Raw genomic sequence first — 14,395 nt, 5'->3', positions numbered from 1 at the left:
CATAGGTCAAACCCAAGTGCAATGTCAGCCATCAGCAGGCAGCAGTATTTCCTGCAGGACACAGCCTTTTCCTGATGATCTCTTGTCTGGAGTGGTGCTGGCCCTGCTCTGCTCATCCCTTGAGCTTACCCGGGGTCTTTGTACCACTGCAGTTTGCTTGGGAAGATGTCACTCTGCATCAGTTGGGTGCAACAGGAGCAGCTCAGATCCTTCCTGAAGTCACGAATCCCTTGGCTCTCATTCCTTGTCTCATTTGGCAGGATGGAAAAGGCAAGTAAGCCTTTCTTTGCAATATTTCTGCATCAGACAGCAGTGTCGGATCAGACCACAGAGGTGTGACTCAGTGATTCTCCACCTGCTATGGGCAGAGAATCTACCTGTAAGTGCTCATGTTGTCCACAGATGGTTTCTGTTCAGTGAAACACCGCAAGGACTGTGCTACTGCAATCTGCTCTCACACATCTGGAGGTGCTGAAGTTGGAAGCCTGGGATCCATCTGCCTGCAGACCCCCAGGCTCTGTTCCCAGATGTGTGGTGAAATCCCATATAGTGAAGCCTGGCTTTCACGCTTTGCTGCACAGCACAGTGATCTCCAGCACCAGTGTGAATTTCTCTAATACATTTCCATGTCAGGGCTGGCTTGCTTTCATGCTGCCAGCTGGGGAACAAGCCACGAGACATGTGCTGTTGGGACACAGGTGCTGCCAGATTGAATCACAGCACAGCTCCATAATCAGGCTGGGATGCTGGACTGCAGCAGAAAGCCCCCAAGGAAGATCTGCTCTCCATCTGACAGATGCTTCCATCTAATGGGAGTTTTTTCCTCTCCTGCCACATTTGCAAGCATGCCTGCTGTAATTCTGGATGCTCCCTATAGATATACGAATCTTACCTCCGTTTAACCTCCTTGGGCAACCTGTTCCAAGGGAGGTGAGGCACTGGAACAGGTTGCCCAAGGAGGCTGTGGATGCCCCATCCCTGCAGGCATTCAAGGCCAGGCTGGATGTGGCTCTGGGCAGCCTGGTCTGCTGGTTGGCGACCTGCACATAGCAGGGGGTTGGAACTGGATGAGCATTGTGCTCCTTTGCAACCCAGGCCATTCTGTGATTCTATGATTAACACCTCTAAATAACGTCTGGTTTCCAAATGTCCACTCTGTCCTGCTGCTCCTCTCCACTTCCAGCCCATGCCTGGAGCAGAGCCTGGGAACAACATGATGGAAGGAGCTCCACAGGCTCACGAGTGTCACAATCTAAGGAAAAAATATTGCCTCTGCAGTCAGCTTGGCTTGGCTTTGGATTAGACAGATGGTTCTGATGGGTTTGGACCCCCAGATGTCCCATCCAACTTCCTCTATTTGGTGATGCGGTGATTCTGGTACAGCATCTCCTGTTCCTAGAGCATCCCACTCATGTGTCCCAGGGCTCACCAGTCTGCTCCAGCACTCACAGCCATGAACATTCCTACTCCCCAGCTGTTGATTCTTGCAGCCCAGCCCTCCTCGCTCCGTTTGCTCTCCGTGTCGAATCCTGGCGCATCGATTTGGGGCCATTTCTCCAATTTGCTGTGAACGATTTGAATGCTAATCCTTCCAGCTGCAGCCCCGCTGACCTCAGGCAGCAGTTTTATTAGCTCCGCTTTGTCTCATCACCTGAGTCATTAATTAAAATATTGATTAGTGCTTGAGTCGGGGCAGACCCTTGTGAGACTGCTGTATAAATCCTTATGGGCAGACAGTAAACTGCCCATATCCCCTGGAAGTGAAGCTTTCCAATTATGCCTGCCCTTTCCCCTTCTTTTCCCTCTACACAGTAATTTCTCATGGCTGATAATTAGTTAATGAGAATATTTTGGTTGCATAACCCATATCCTTCCCATCCTTCTTGCAGTGAAGCTGTGGTGCAGCCTCCCCAGGTGGGCCTGGGAGAAATTCCATCCATAACATTTTCCTCCCAGTACTTGTAAATAAACGGATTAATAACTCCTTCACCATCTTTCTGGTGGTCAGGGCTGAGATACTGGGTTTGAAATTGTCTGATTTCTCATTTTTCCCTTTCTAAGGTCCTCCAGGAACCCCAGCCTCTTTGAACTGTGGGGTTAATTGATGGAGATTCAGCATCTGTTTGGTCAGCCTCAATATCCCATAGGAAACTTAGCAGGATGTCCTTCACTGAGCATTCCTACCTTTCACATATGTGTGTATCTCCTTTGCCTTCCTCTTCCCCAGCTCTGGGACTGGGTCTTCTCTGTCAGCTCACCACAAGCAGTCACCAAACCCACACGGGACCATTCATATCCCTTGTGATGGAAAACCTGCTCCTCTAACAGCAGCAGACAGGCAGAAGAAAGCCCTTGGGCTTTAATTGCTGCAGAAAGGAAGCCAAAAGCACTGCAGAGATAAATAGACCAAAACGATGCTTGGTTATCTAAAAGCTTCAGCTTTGCTCTTTTCCAGAAGAACGAGCATTGTCCTTAGCGATAAAGTAGCTCTCAGCTCCTTAAATGCTGTGGATCCTTCTGTTCCCTGTCAGATTTTGGTGAACCAGGTTCAATGCATTTTACCAACCTCTGGTGATGCTTTTCTCCTCCAGCCTGCAAAAGTAAGATCCAGCAGTGAACATCCATAGGCTGAAAACTGCGATCTGGCAGATGGGCTATTGACTGGGAAGGGGCTGCTGTCCACTATGGTCATCTCATAGAAAACCCTCATGGAGGTGGAGGTGGAGATGGAAGTGGAGATGGAGGTGGAAGTGGAGATAGAGATGAAGATGGAGGTGGAGGTGGAGATGGGGATGGAGGGGAGATGGAGGTGGAGGTGGAGGTTGAGATGGAGATGGAGATGAGACGGAGATGGAGATGGAGATGGAGATGGAGATGGAGATGGAGACGGAGACGGAGACGGAGATGGAGATGGAGATGGAGATGGAGATGGAGATGGAGATGGAGATGGAGGTGGAGGTGGAGATGGAGATGGAGATGGAGATGAGGATGGAGGTGGAGATGGAGGTAGAGATGGGGATGGAGGTGGAGGTGGAGGTGGAGGTGGAGGTGGAGGTGGAGATGGAGATGGAGGTGGAGATGGAGGTGGAGATGGAGATGAGGATGGAGGTGGAGATGGAGGTAGAGATGGGGATGGAGGTGGAGGTGGAGGTGGAGATGGAGATGGAGGTGGAGATGGAGATGGGGATGGGGATGGAGGTGGAGATGGAGGTGGAGATGGGGATTGGAGGTGGAGATGGGTATGGAGGTGGAGGTGGAGATGGAGGTGAAGGTGGAGATGGAGATGGAGGTGGAGACTGAGTTTTTCTTCCACAAGCAAGGACTTCATTCACTGGTGAACTGGACTGAACTGGATCAAAAGAGAGGGATGCTATGGTTTTATAGGAAGAGATCTGCTTCACACTTCCATGATGTTAACTCTACTGTGTTAAGCAGCTCCCAATATGGACCTTTGTGAGCCCAGTTTGAAATGCTGATCTCCATCCCTGGGAAGAATGTTAGCCCAGACACAGGTGGTCCTAGCCTGGACATGGTGGGATGGGCTGGGTTATTTCTCAGGGCCTTCATCCTGCTTTGAGCAAACCAAAAGACCTCAGAAAACTTGAAATTCCTTCCTCTTTCCTTCAGATGTGCATCTCTGCTGAGCATTGGGCAGATCCCCTCAGCCCCCCTCATCCATCCCTGGCAGGTGAGCTTTGGTCTCATCCTGTACCCAGTGGTGCCAATGATCCCCTGATCAATGGGGGATGGGGGAAGCTGCCCCCCATCTGAACACCCTGTTTCCTGCTGGTGGCAGGATCAAACCTTTCCAAACTGCTTTTCCTTCATCTCCCCTTGCAACTCAGCCCCTTTCTACACATTGCTTAAAGAGCACAGAAAAAATAAGAAGGAAAAAAAAAAAAAGTTTTATTTATTTTTATAGAATCTCCACCCCCGATTAATGGAAATTATTGCAGAAAAACAGGAATAATAGTGGGTCAGCAATTGACTGCAAAGCCAAGATGTGCTGTTTGCAATTATGTACACCCTCCTCTGATGGATGACTGAAAAAAAAACCCAAAATTTGGGTTGTTCCAGGTTGTGTGTTGCCTGAGACAAATCTCTATGTGATGTGAAAACATCCATACTGTGATCTGGTTCAGAGGTCAGAGGGGTGGGAGGTGCCACCCAAGTCCCATGTGGTTCTCCCAACCCATCCTGGGCTATTCCTGGCAAAGCACATTGCAGCCATCAGCTGCACGAAACAAGGGTGTTGTTATGGGTTGGAAAGTACCCTGGAGTGGCTTGAGGTTGTGTGCAGGGCAGGAAACCTAACCTAAGCCTACCCTCTAGCACAGCTAATATCCGCTCCTTCTCCTTTTCTTCACTGTGTACTTATTTTTTCTTCTGCATTCTTTGGCTGAGCTGCAAAGGTTCTGAGGCTGAACTTTGAAGTTATGGTTTCACTACTGAATTTCACGCTGGAGCCAAAAATTACAAGTTACTCAATGGTCTGTAGCAGCAACTCAATTTGCACTTGGGTGGGAAGGAGACCTGAGATGGAAAGAATGCAGTAAATTGAGGCCGTGGCACCAAAATAATGCCAGATTCGACCTTCACTACAGCTGTGCTTGACAGCAGCCCCTTTGAGTCTGCCTGCCTCTGTGGTCAAATGCATTAGCCACAAGCTCTGCCCAATCTGCAGAAGGACTGAGCTCCCTTTGCAGTCCTGCAACCCTGAGAAAAGTTCTTCCTCTTTCCACCCAGAAGATGGGAATGAGCCTTAATGCTGATGTGTCTCTGTGAGGTCTCAGGTCAAGTAGTTGGGTTGGACTGCGTGATCTTTAAGGTCTTTTCCAACCTGAGCAATTCCATGGTTCTATGATTTTAAGTATGGACAAAAATAAGAATTATGGCTATTACTGCACAATGTGGCCATGCTGCTGAAGTGCCACAAGCCTGCAGCTATTGGGTTTTCTCTCGTGGGATGGACAGAGGTTCTTTTTGGAGCCCACCCTTAGTGCCCTCCCGCCAGGCACCCCAACCCCTGCCCCTGTTACACCATGAGAGCAAAGGGAACAAGAGCAGTTGGCAACCGAGAGGCAAGGAGAGGCTGACACTCATGAGGATATATGGGTTCAGTCCAAAACCACTTCTTAAAAACCATTTATTACAAAACATTTTTTAAAAAAATACCCTTCAGGTATATGGCTGGTGGTCAGTGCTGGCATCGTGGAGGCTGTCAGCAGGAACAAATGCTTTGGAGGATAGGAATGTGGAAGACTGCAGTGTCCAAAGGGTAATGTTTGTGCACCATTCAGGTGGAGACAGGTGTAGGACAATGCATGGGAAGGCTCCTGAGGCAGTGCAGGAGGAATTGGGAAGCAGCCCCATCGTCTGTGACTCCAAGCATCCATCTTTCACAGTTTGACTCAGGGTGATTCACGAGGCTTCGCCTCCCTGGATGTGGATTGCAATTCACATTTTTTTTGGCATCAGACTTTGGATTCTGGGCTCTTTTTGGAGTTTTCTGCCAACTTCTTCTTCTCTGGGTCTGTTGTCGTCTCTGCTACATTGCTAGCATCCTTCTCCTGCCGTCTGAGGATCATGTACACCATCACAAAGCACAGGAAAGCACCCACCTCAAAGAAAAACTGGAGGCCGAGATACCTGTGGTGTGGGAACACAATAAATGTGGGAAGGGGAGGGGAGGGGAGGGGAGGGGAGGGGAGGGGAGGGGAGGGGAGGAGAGGAGAGGAGAGGAGAGGAGAGGAGAGGAGAGGAGAGGAGAGGAGAGGAGAGGAGAGGAGAGGAGAGGAGAGGAGAGGAGAGGAGAGGAGAGGAGAGGAGAGGAGAGGAGAGGAGAGGAGAGGAGAGGAGAGGAGAGGAGAGGAGAGGAGAGGAGAGGAGAGGAGAGGAGAGGAGAGGAAGAAAATGAGTTCCGGTGGAAGGGTACAACTGAGCATCAATTCCAACTGCTTGGTCACTGCAGGGCTGGCCAAAAGAGCACATTATCAAGCGAATTCCCATGGTGGATGTGGCCAAGTTCCCCCCATCCCCTATCCTTACCACCATCCCTACCTCTGCCTGAAGAGGTTGTTGTCGTAGTATCTGCAGGATGCTTTCCTGTCGCACTTATTCTCCCAGAGGATGCAGGTGGTGTCGATGGCACTGCCGTACAGAACAGGTCCTGGCATCCACGCTGCATGCAGAGGGGTATCATTATGTCATGGGAGCACCTCTGGGACAGACCCAGCCCTGGGTGCTCTCCACTGTGCTAAGAGGATGGAAAGCAGCTGGGTCTGGTGGCCCATGAAGGATTGGTCTGTGCAGCATACCCAAGGCTGGCTGGGTTTGCAACCCCTGAATGCAAGCAGATCCCTCTTTTTCATCGCTCTCTGACAAGGGGCCATTGCTCATCCCAGAAACATTGCTCACTCCTTCCTGAACTGCTTAGCAACGCTCCTTCCCATAGCTGAATCCCTTTGTGTGTTCATGCTCATGGCCACCAGGTGAAAATCAATTCCCATCATGAGAAAAATAACTGCTGGGACCAGGGCATGAGATGCACAGCCACTCTGATACCCCAGAGACAAGCACAGCCAACAGCTGTCCTCCTGGATCCGAACCCATTCCCTCTTTTGTTTAACCATGCAGTTGCACCCCATGGGGATGACTCTTCACCTCCCACCACTCGCAGCCTACAAAGCAGCTTCTTCACCTCCCTTAGAATGGAGTGAAACTGAACAAAGAGCATTTCCACAGCCATGGGGTTGCTCAGGAATCTGTGCAGCTTCCTTCCAGCCGATACAATTCTCCAGGACAGCATCTCACCAAATTTCAACTTACCTAAAACTCTCAGCAGCATGAACTGTATCCCAACTGCAAACGATTTGTCTTCAGGTTGGATGCTCCTGCAACACGAGATGGAAAGTGTGACCTCCTGCAGTTGTGCAAGGATGGGTATTTCCCTCCCCAGCATCACAAAACCTTGCAGTGCCCGCACCCAAAAACTCGTCCTTCCACCAAACCACCAAGGACCCACACAGTTCCCCTGTAGGTCAGCAGAAAGGATGCTGCTTCATTAACTTGGGCTCTGAGCTTACCACAGCTTTTTCGTGGCCAGGAAACAGAGTTGGTATGAGTAAAACACCAACAGAAGCCAATATAGCTCTGCCAAACACAAGCAGGACAAAGGCTGCTTTCTGCAACTGAAGAAGTGATTTCACCGCTGGGGAAGTGGCTCTCTTTGCAATGTGCTGTCCCAGGGTGTATTTTGGTGGCACCCCAGATTTCTGAAATAAACCTTGTGGTTATGGCCAGGGTCACAGCTGGGAGGACCTGGGGTCAGCACACCTTCTCCTCTCTGTTTGGAACAGGCTGGGCTCATTCCTGGCCTGAGCAGTGATTTAATATTGCCTGGGGGTCGAGGTAAAAATAAGTTTTAACCACAGCTCTTCCATAAAAAGCAGCTGTTCAGCACACATCAACCACGGAAATGGGCTGGAAGGTATCAGTTATAGATGATATCCAATTAAACTTCCTAGCTTAATAGGGGGCTGCATTAAAAAGCAATAAATCAATGGTGTAGCTCGTCACTGAGGTATGAGCTGTGGGTGAGGAGAAGGAGCAGGAGGGCTGGTGGGCCGGAGGGGGAAGATCTGAGCATAGGAAGAGGGTGCTGAGGACAAACATGGGGGTGCTGAGAGATGTGGCACTGAGGGATGTGCTGAGCGGGCACGGTGGGATGGGTTGGGGTTGGAGTTGGGGATCTGAGAGGTCTTTTCCAACTGGAATGGCTCTACGGTTCTGTGAACCAACCCCTCAGCCTTCCTCCCCACTTCAAGGACCCCTTGCTTTTCCAAATGCAGTTTCTCCATGCAGCCAACCTGGAACCCCCTGCCCTGCTCACCGGAGGATGAGCATGAAGGATGGTGTGTGGGATGTGCTGGCGAGGATCCCTGCCAGGCAGGAGAGCACCACGAAGGGCAGGAGAAGGTGGGAGCAGCTGGTGCCACAGGTACCGGACTTGGCGGAGCCCACGAGCCCATTTTCTGAGATGCAGATGCAGTTGGTGTAGTTCTGCAACAGAGGAGAGAAAAGCTGCTGGGTTGAGGAAGGCAGTGGGGATGCCAGGGATAGCTGCCAGCTGATGTAGGGAAGGGGAGAGTGTTTGGATTTTGACTGTAAATAATTAGCAGTAATTAGCACTCAACACTTCAGGGAGCAGGAGGAAAAAATAAAGAAGTACAATGAATTCAACAGAGGGCAGCAGGAGGGTGTGAGGATACGTGCTCTTCATTCCCACATCAGCTTTCCATCTCCACATCCAGCTCTCCATCCTCATCTTCAGTTGTCCATCCCCACACCAGCTCTCCATCCACACGCCAACTCTCCATCCCCACATCTGCTCTCAAACCCCACATCAGCTCTCCATCTTCCCATCAGCTCTCCATCCCCACATCCAGCTTCCAACACACGGTCACCACTGGAAGGAGGTTCCCATCTCACCGGGTCCCATGGGCATCACTGGGATGTCACATTCATGAGCATGTACAGCTGATGGGGGAGAACCACAGCAGTACCTCTGGTCCTTATCTGTGCTCCCAACCCAGACACATCCTTGTCTTGTTCACATGGGCTCCAGCAATGCTCCCCTGCCCCCTGTTTCACGCCTGCTGTGCACCAAAGATGCTTCTGCACAGGTTTTGGATGCCATCATTATTTGAATGTCATCATTTGTCAGCTGAACGCCTTGGCATCGTGCATAAATCTGAATTCTTGGCATGGCAATGTCTCACCCACAGCTGATAAAACATTCAGACGCAATGTGAGTTCGCTGGCTGTGCTGTGCATTTTGGCACAAACCTCCAGGGGAGTGCGGGGAGATTGGGGATGAAAGGGTTCACATCCCCTCCTCCCACCCTCAAGAAAGGGGCCTTAATAGCTCAAATTAAGGCTGAGGTTTATCTTCTTCAGCCATCTGAAATGAACCGAACCAAAGCAGGCTCCTGCACTCAACAAGGGAGATGTGGGTCTCCAAAGGACGGCTCAGCCCCTCATAGATAAATGCCTGTGATAGTTGAGATTTATTTGGGTCAAGGCTGATAAAAAAAAAAAAAAAAAAGTGCAGCTGGACACATTAAAGCTCTCATTATCTATATACCACTTCTTCCAGAGTCACAACACTCAGGCTACTTGCGTAAAGCCAAGAGGAAATGGAGGGTTGGAGATGCCTGTGGTGGTGTCCCGGAGCCACGATGTGCCCCTCTCATCCAAAACCTTAGAGGACATCACAGCAGTGTGACTCCATCTGCAAAACCCTCCGAGCACTGGGGGCAAGCCACAAAGCTGCGGGTGGGCCGTCCCTGTGAGACACACTGTCTGTGATGTGGTGCCATGGGGACTGCAGAGAAATGGGATGAGGAGGAAATCCATGAGCATCCCCACAGCAGGATGTGATCTGGGGGCAGGGAGGGGTTGTCAGAGTGGTACCTCAGCCGTGCCCAACAGAAACATCTAGCAACTAGTTCCTTGAGAGGCTCCCATCAGTGGTTCATGTTTCTCTTTTAGCTCACCCTTATCAGATCCTCCGGTCACCCAAATTTTGGGGTGCCCATTGACCAGCTCAAATACAATGCAGCTGAGAGCAGTGGAGCATCCCCACTCTTATGCATGGCCATGCACCATGGGCCAATGCCACGATGACAGCCATAGCCCTGGGTCTCATGCATTAATGATGGGGCAGAGCCAGACCTCAGCGAACCAGCAGATCACACACAGCTGGTTGAAGGGGTGGAAGCTCCAGAGGCTGAGGAATGGGCTGCAGGAACCCCTGGAGTCCAACCAGGAAATGTTCAGAGTGCACTCATACTGGAAAAAAAGATTTGGCAAAGGATGCAAGCACGAAAGGAAGGAGTACTGCTGGCTTTGATAAGGAGTGTTCTCATGGCACTGTAAAGGGAGTCCCTATTTACTGCAGCGTGTAGCTGTATATAATAATATATAGATAATACTTAAATAATAACATGTTTAGTGACTACAGGACCAGGTGATGTTCAGAAACACAGCACGCCGAAGGGCTGGAGGTGTCTTTGAGGAGGAAAAAGCAGTTGACAAGGATCTGCTGCACAGAAGGCAGGCACAGGCGTGCAGAAGAACACATCTGGGACCAAGCTCTGGCAGGAAATGTAATTGTTATTAAAACGGAGTGCTGTTAATTAACAAAGTGCTGCTAAAAAGTCCCCAGCCAGTTGCATGATGCAAATACATCCTGCGCCAAGAACACGAAGGAAAAGCACTTACCCTCTGTGGATTGCTAACTTTTTCCAGATAGGTCTTTGAACTGGCAAATATTTCCTGGTTATTTATTTACTGGAGGAGCCCAGCGAGGGTGGGCTGGTTCACCCCATGGTGAAAGCATCCCTTAAGTACAAGAGGTGTCACACAGGGTGACAAAAGTGTTTATTTAGCCCTGCCCTCGCTGCACGTCCTCCTCTGCCACCACAGGGAACACAGAGAAGAGAGGTGACCTCACTGGCCACAGCTTGGGTTGAAGGGAAAATAGAAAGGTTTTGTGTCATCCATGGAAGGTGTCCACTGAAGCTCCTGGATGGTGAGGGAGATATTGTAGATGGGGTCTGTGCTGCAGAAGCAGTGGTCTCCGGGGTGGAGCAGCGGATGGGTGAGGACATATCCTAAAAGGATGGGCATCAAAAAGGATTCTGCCTGCTGCCTCAGCCAAGAAAATGTACCAGCACGGGTTGTGTTGGCCACTCTATGACCACATGCCATGCACTGGGCCAGTGAACATTGGAGAACCTACTGACCCAACCTGAGCACTGCGTTGGCCATCTCTCATGAGCTGTCCCAAACCAGGATGTGATTGTGGTGGGAATGACTCACCAGGACTGAGTTGTTGGCAGTACTGACACTACTGCAGCCGGCGTAACAGGGAGAGATGTACTCGATGCCATCAGAGCCACAGATGGGGTTGTAGGCTTTCTTGGGGCAGTTACACTGGATGCTGCACTCTGAGGCGTAGCGTCCAAATTCAGAGCTGCAATAGAAAGGAAATATTAATGTATGGTATTGAGCATAATTAATATGCATCTTATACAGAAAATATAATATTTATGATACATATATTTAATATATATAAACATACCCGTTTATATAGGGTTAAGAATGAAACACTAGTTGCTTAATGCTGAATCTCTCCCATGAGGAAGATCCCGTAGAAATTCCGTGATAAACCCCCAGAGCCTTGGGAATAGAATTCACCAACGGTCCAGCACATTGCCCAATTCCTTCATTTTGTGTTCCCAGCCCTAAATGTGGGGTCTTGAGCCTTTGTGACCCACAGAAACCACTTTCAGGACCACTGTGACCACAAGAATGTGAATGGGTCAGCATGCAGAAATTGGGGTGGAGGATTTGGGGAAGACTGCATGGGCAAGCAGTCATGATGCTCCCAGGTCTGGTCTCTGGCCATGTTATTAGCCTGGTGAGCAACGCTTTGTGCTTTCCAAGATGAAATTTTAATCTTGTGCTCTTTGTGCCAAAAAAACCCCGCGTTCTCTCAAGTTTCACAACCAGTCAATGAAGCTGGCGTGAGTAAGGACGCGGTGGACTCAGAGTTTATTCACGAAAGCATGAATCCCTTGCCTTGTTTTAAGGAAATAAACACAATTTTGAGTGTTCTGCTCAAGTCCCAGTCCAGCCCCAAAGCGTGACCCCAGTGTGCCCCCCATCCCACACAGCTGCACACCTCTCTCTGTAGGTGACGCCGGCAACCTTCTGTGTGGGGCAGCCAAGGAAGACGAGGGGGAAGGCAAGGATCAGGCAGAGCAGCATGCCGAAGACACACATGGCACTGCACTGCTTCAGGGACATCTGGAACCTCTTCAGGATGGCACCGCCGACCACGATGCCAACCATCGCCCCCGGGATGTTCACAGAACCTGGGGAAAGGCAGATCCCACAGCTTGGTGTCTGACCTCCAAACCAATGGGTTTTGTGGTCATGGTGGGGATGGGTTGGACTTGGAGACCTTGCAGGTCTTTTCCAACCTTCATGATTCCATGATTCTGTAAGTGGTCATGATTGGGATGGTTGGGGTTGGACTTGGTGACCTTGGAGGTCTTTTCCAACCTTCATGATTCCATGATTCTATAAGTGGTCATGGTGGGGATGGGTTGGGAATGGGGGTTGGAGACCATGGAGGTCATTTCCAACCTTCATGGTTCTATAAGTGGTCATGGTGGGTTTGGTTGGGGTTGGATTTGGAGACCTTGGAGGTCTTTTCCAACATTCACGATTCCACGATTCTATAAGTGGTCATAGTGGGGATGGTTGGGGGTTGGACTTGGAGATCTTGGGGGTCTTTTCCAACCTTCATGATTCCACGATTCTGTAAGTGGTCGTGGTGGGGATGGGTTGGGAATGGACTTGGTGACCTTGGAGGTCTTTTCCAACCTTCATGATTCCATGATTCTATAAATGGTCATGGTGGGGATGGTTGGGGTTGGACTTGGTGACCTTGGAGGTCTTTTCCAACCTTTACGATTCTGTGATTCTAGGATTCCAGGATATTTATTTTCTGCATAATGAGCCACTGATGTGACAGTGTGCCCGTTTCTGCTGTCATCGTTACAAAACTGTAAAGGTTTTCACGACAGACTTGGGGTTTTGAAAATCCCAACTTATAAAGGGATACTGAAGAAGTGCAGTGTGTTTAATTCATCAAAGGATCAACAAGGAGGTTACCTTCAGCCCATAAATGCCCTATAAATACCCGAGGAAGGAAAGGATTTCCGGCTACAGAGAGCTTTCTGTTCTAACAGAAAAAGGAGAAGCAAGATTTAGCAGCCAGGAGTGAAAGGTGGATAAATCCATGTGAGAAATACACCACACATCTTTAATGCCAAGGGTAAATCAAGGCTGGGCACGACCCAGTAGGGCACATCAGTGGAGAACACTGTCATTTCATCATTTAACCTTCCTCCTATCTGCTCGCTTTCTTCTGATTTATTTTTTAAAGATCCTTACTCTGAGGATGCACGCTGCTTAGAATTACATTTTAAAAGGTCCCCCTGCCTGTTATCTAGGTCCCTGGGTGCTCTGGCTGATTTCAAGCCTTATTCCTCATATCTTGGTTACCATGACACAGGCAGGTCCCAGCCTGAGACCGGATGTTCTGGATATTAAAAGTAAAAGCAGTTTTGTCTCGTGAGAACATATCCTGCTTGGAATATCTTTGTTTCCTTCATAACAATACCAACAGCAAGAAACTAGCCCAACTTTTACGAGCAATTAGTCTAACCACGGTAAGCATTTTGAAGATTAAGAGAAGATGAACACACCGGCTGGGATGCTCTCATGCTGCAAAGTGTCTTTACGGTGCACGTGTGTATGTTTGCCATTTTTCATTTTATTTCATGCATGCCTGTTAAGAGAACCTACACTAATGGTCTATGTAAAGCAATCCCTACCACAGGAATGTGCACAAACCAAGCCTGATGGTTCCTTGCTCTGTTCTTGCAATGAGTTGTTCTCCTCTCCTTGGTTTTCAAAGAGGAGCTCAGAACCTGGCCAGCCCCCGCGCACAACAGCAACACTTACCAATGATCATGTTGGCAAAGGAGGCTGTGAGGGAGAACTGCCTCTCCAGAAACTTCCCCATGAAGGTGGCTAAGCCAGCAACCATGGCCGAGAGGTTGACCTGAGCCAACACCACCAGCAGGTAGACGGGGTGGCGAAGGTTCCTCAGCAGGACCACGGGGAAATCTGGAAGGAAAAAGGGAAACCTGCTGCGTACGGAGGGGAACAGCAACATATCACCTATAGAAAATGGCATGGCTTTGAATTTCCCCAAAGTTTTGGGCAGGATTTTGGCAACCCTGCAGCAGTGGTGTTGGAACTGGATGATCTTTGAAGTCCCTCCCAACCCAAGCCGTTGTGTGAGCCCATGGAAAATCAATTATATTATGTGGTGGATTGGATGTAAAGAAGTCGGGTCGAAGCATCAGTGGTTGCATACACGCCCCAAGGAAACAGCCTCAGTTCCGGGAGGTCACTAAGTGTTAATTTGTTTGTTTGCTGCGGTTGAAACCGTAGTGTCCTTTCTGTTTCAGTAGTAAAGATGCTTCTCTATTATTGTTATTACTTTCAGTGGTCAGGATGCATTTTTCTGAATTACAGGCAAGAAACAACGCCAGCAGATTCCCCCGAGGCCAAACTCTTGGTACTTGAGCAAAGACATGCCGGAGGGACACTGACACCCACCAGCTGCAGACCTCCAGCCCGGAGCTGCTTCTCCCCCATGCTGAGCCCTCGTTCTGCTCATGCCTTTGCTTTGCAGCACGTAAGCAAAGGGCATCCATAAAGGCAACTTCCAGACAAACAGCAGATGAGC

General features: G+C 49.6%; 1 protein-coding gene across 3 annotated transcripts in view; it reads right to left on the bottom strand.

Moving 5' to 3' along the window:
• Positions 1-5,116: 5,116 nt before the first annotated feature.
• Positions 5,117-14,395, bottom strand: part of SLCO2B1 (solute carrier organic anion transporter family member 2B1) — a 40,285-nt gene continuing 31,006 nt past the window's right edge. For all 3 annotated transcript variants that reach the window (XM_031605119.2, XM_031605120.2, XM_031605122.2), the window contains 7 exons: positions 13,603-13,767; positions 11,750-11,942; positions 10,885-11,038; positions 7,892-8,061; positions 6,829-6,893; positions 6,061-6,181; positions 5,117-5,649 (listed from right to left, as the gene is read on the bottom strand). In XM_031605119.2, coding sequence (XP_031460979.1) covers positions 5,475-5,649; positions 6,061-6,181; positions 6,829-6,893; positions 7,892-8,061; positions 10,885-11,038; positions 11,750-11,942; positions 13,603-13,767 — 1,043 coding nt within the window. In that variant the 3' untranslated portion in view covers positions 5,117-5,474. The remainder of the gene's footprint in view (positions 5,650-6,060; positions 6,182-6,828; positions 6,894-7,891; positions 8,062-10,884; positions 11,039-11,749; positions 11,943-13,602; positions 13,768-14,395) is intronic.

The sequence above is a fragment of the Phasianus colchicus genome, chromosome 1 (genome assembly GCF_987193195.1).
Source record: "Phasianus colchicus chromosome 1, bPhaCol1.hap1.1, whole genome shotgun sequence".
NCBI classification, from domain to species: domain Eukaryota; kingdom Metazoa; phylum Chordata; class Aves; order Galliformes; family Phasianidae; genus Phasianus; species Phasianus colchicus.
The sequence above is the reverse complement of the archived record's forward strand: the minus strand, read 5'-3'. Positions and strand labels throughout refer to the sequence as shown.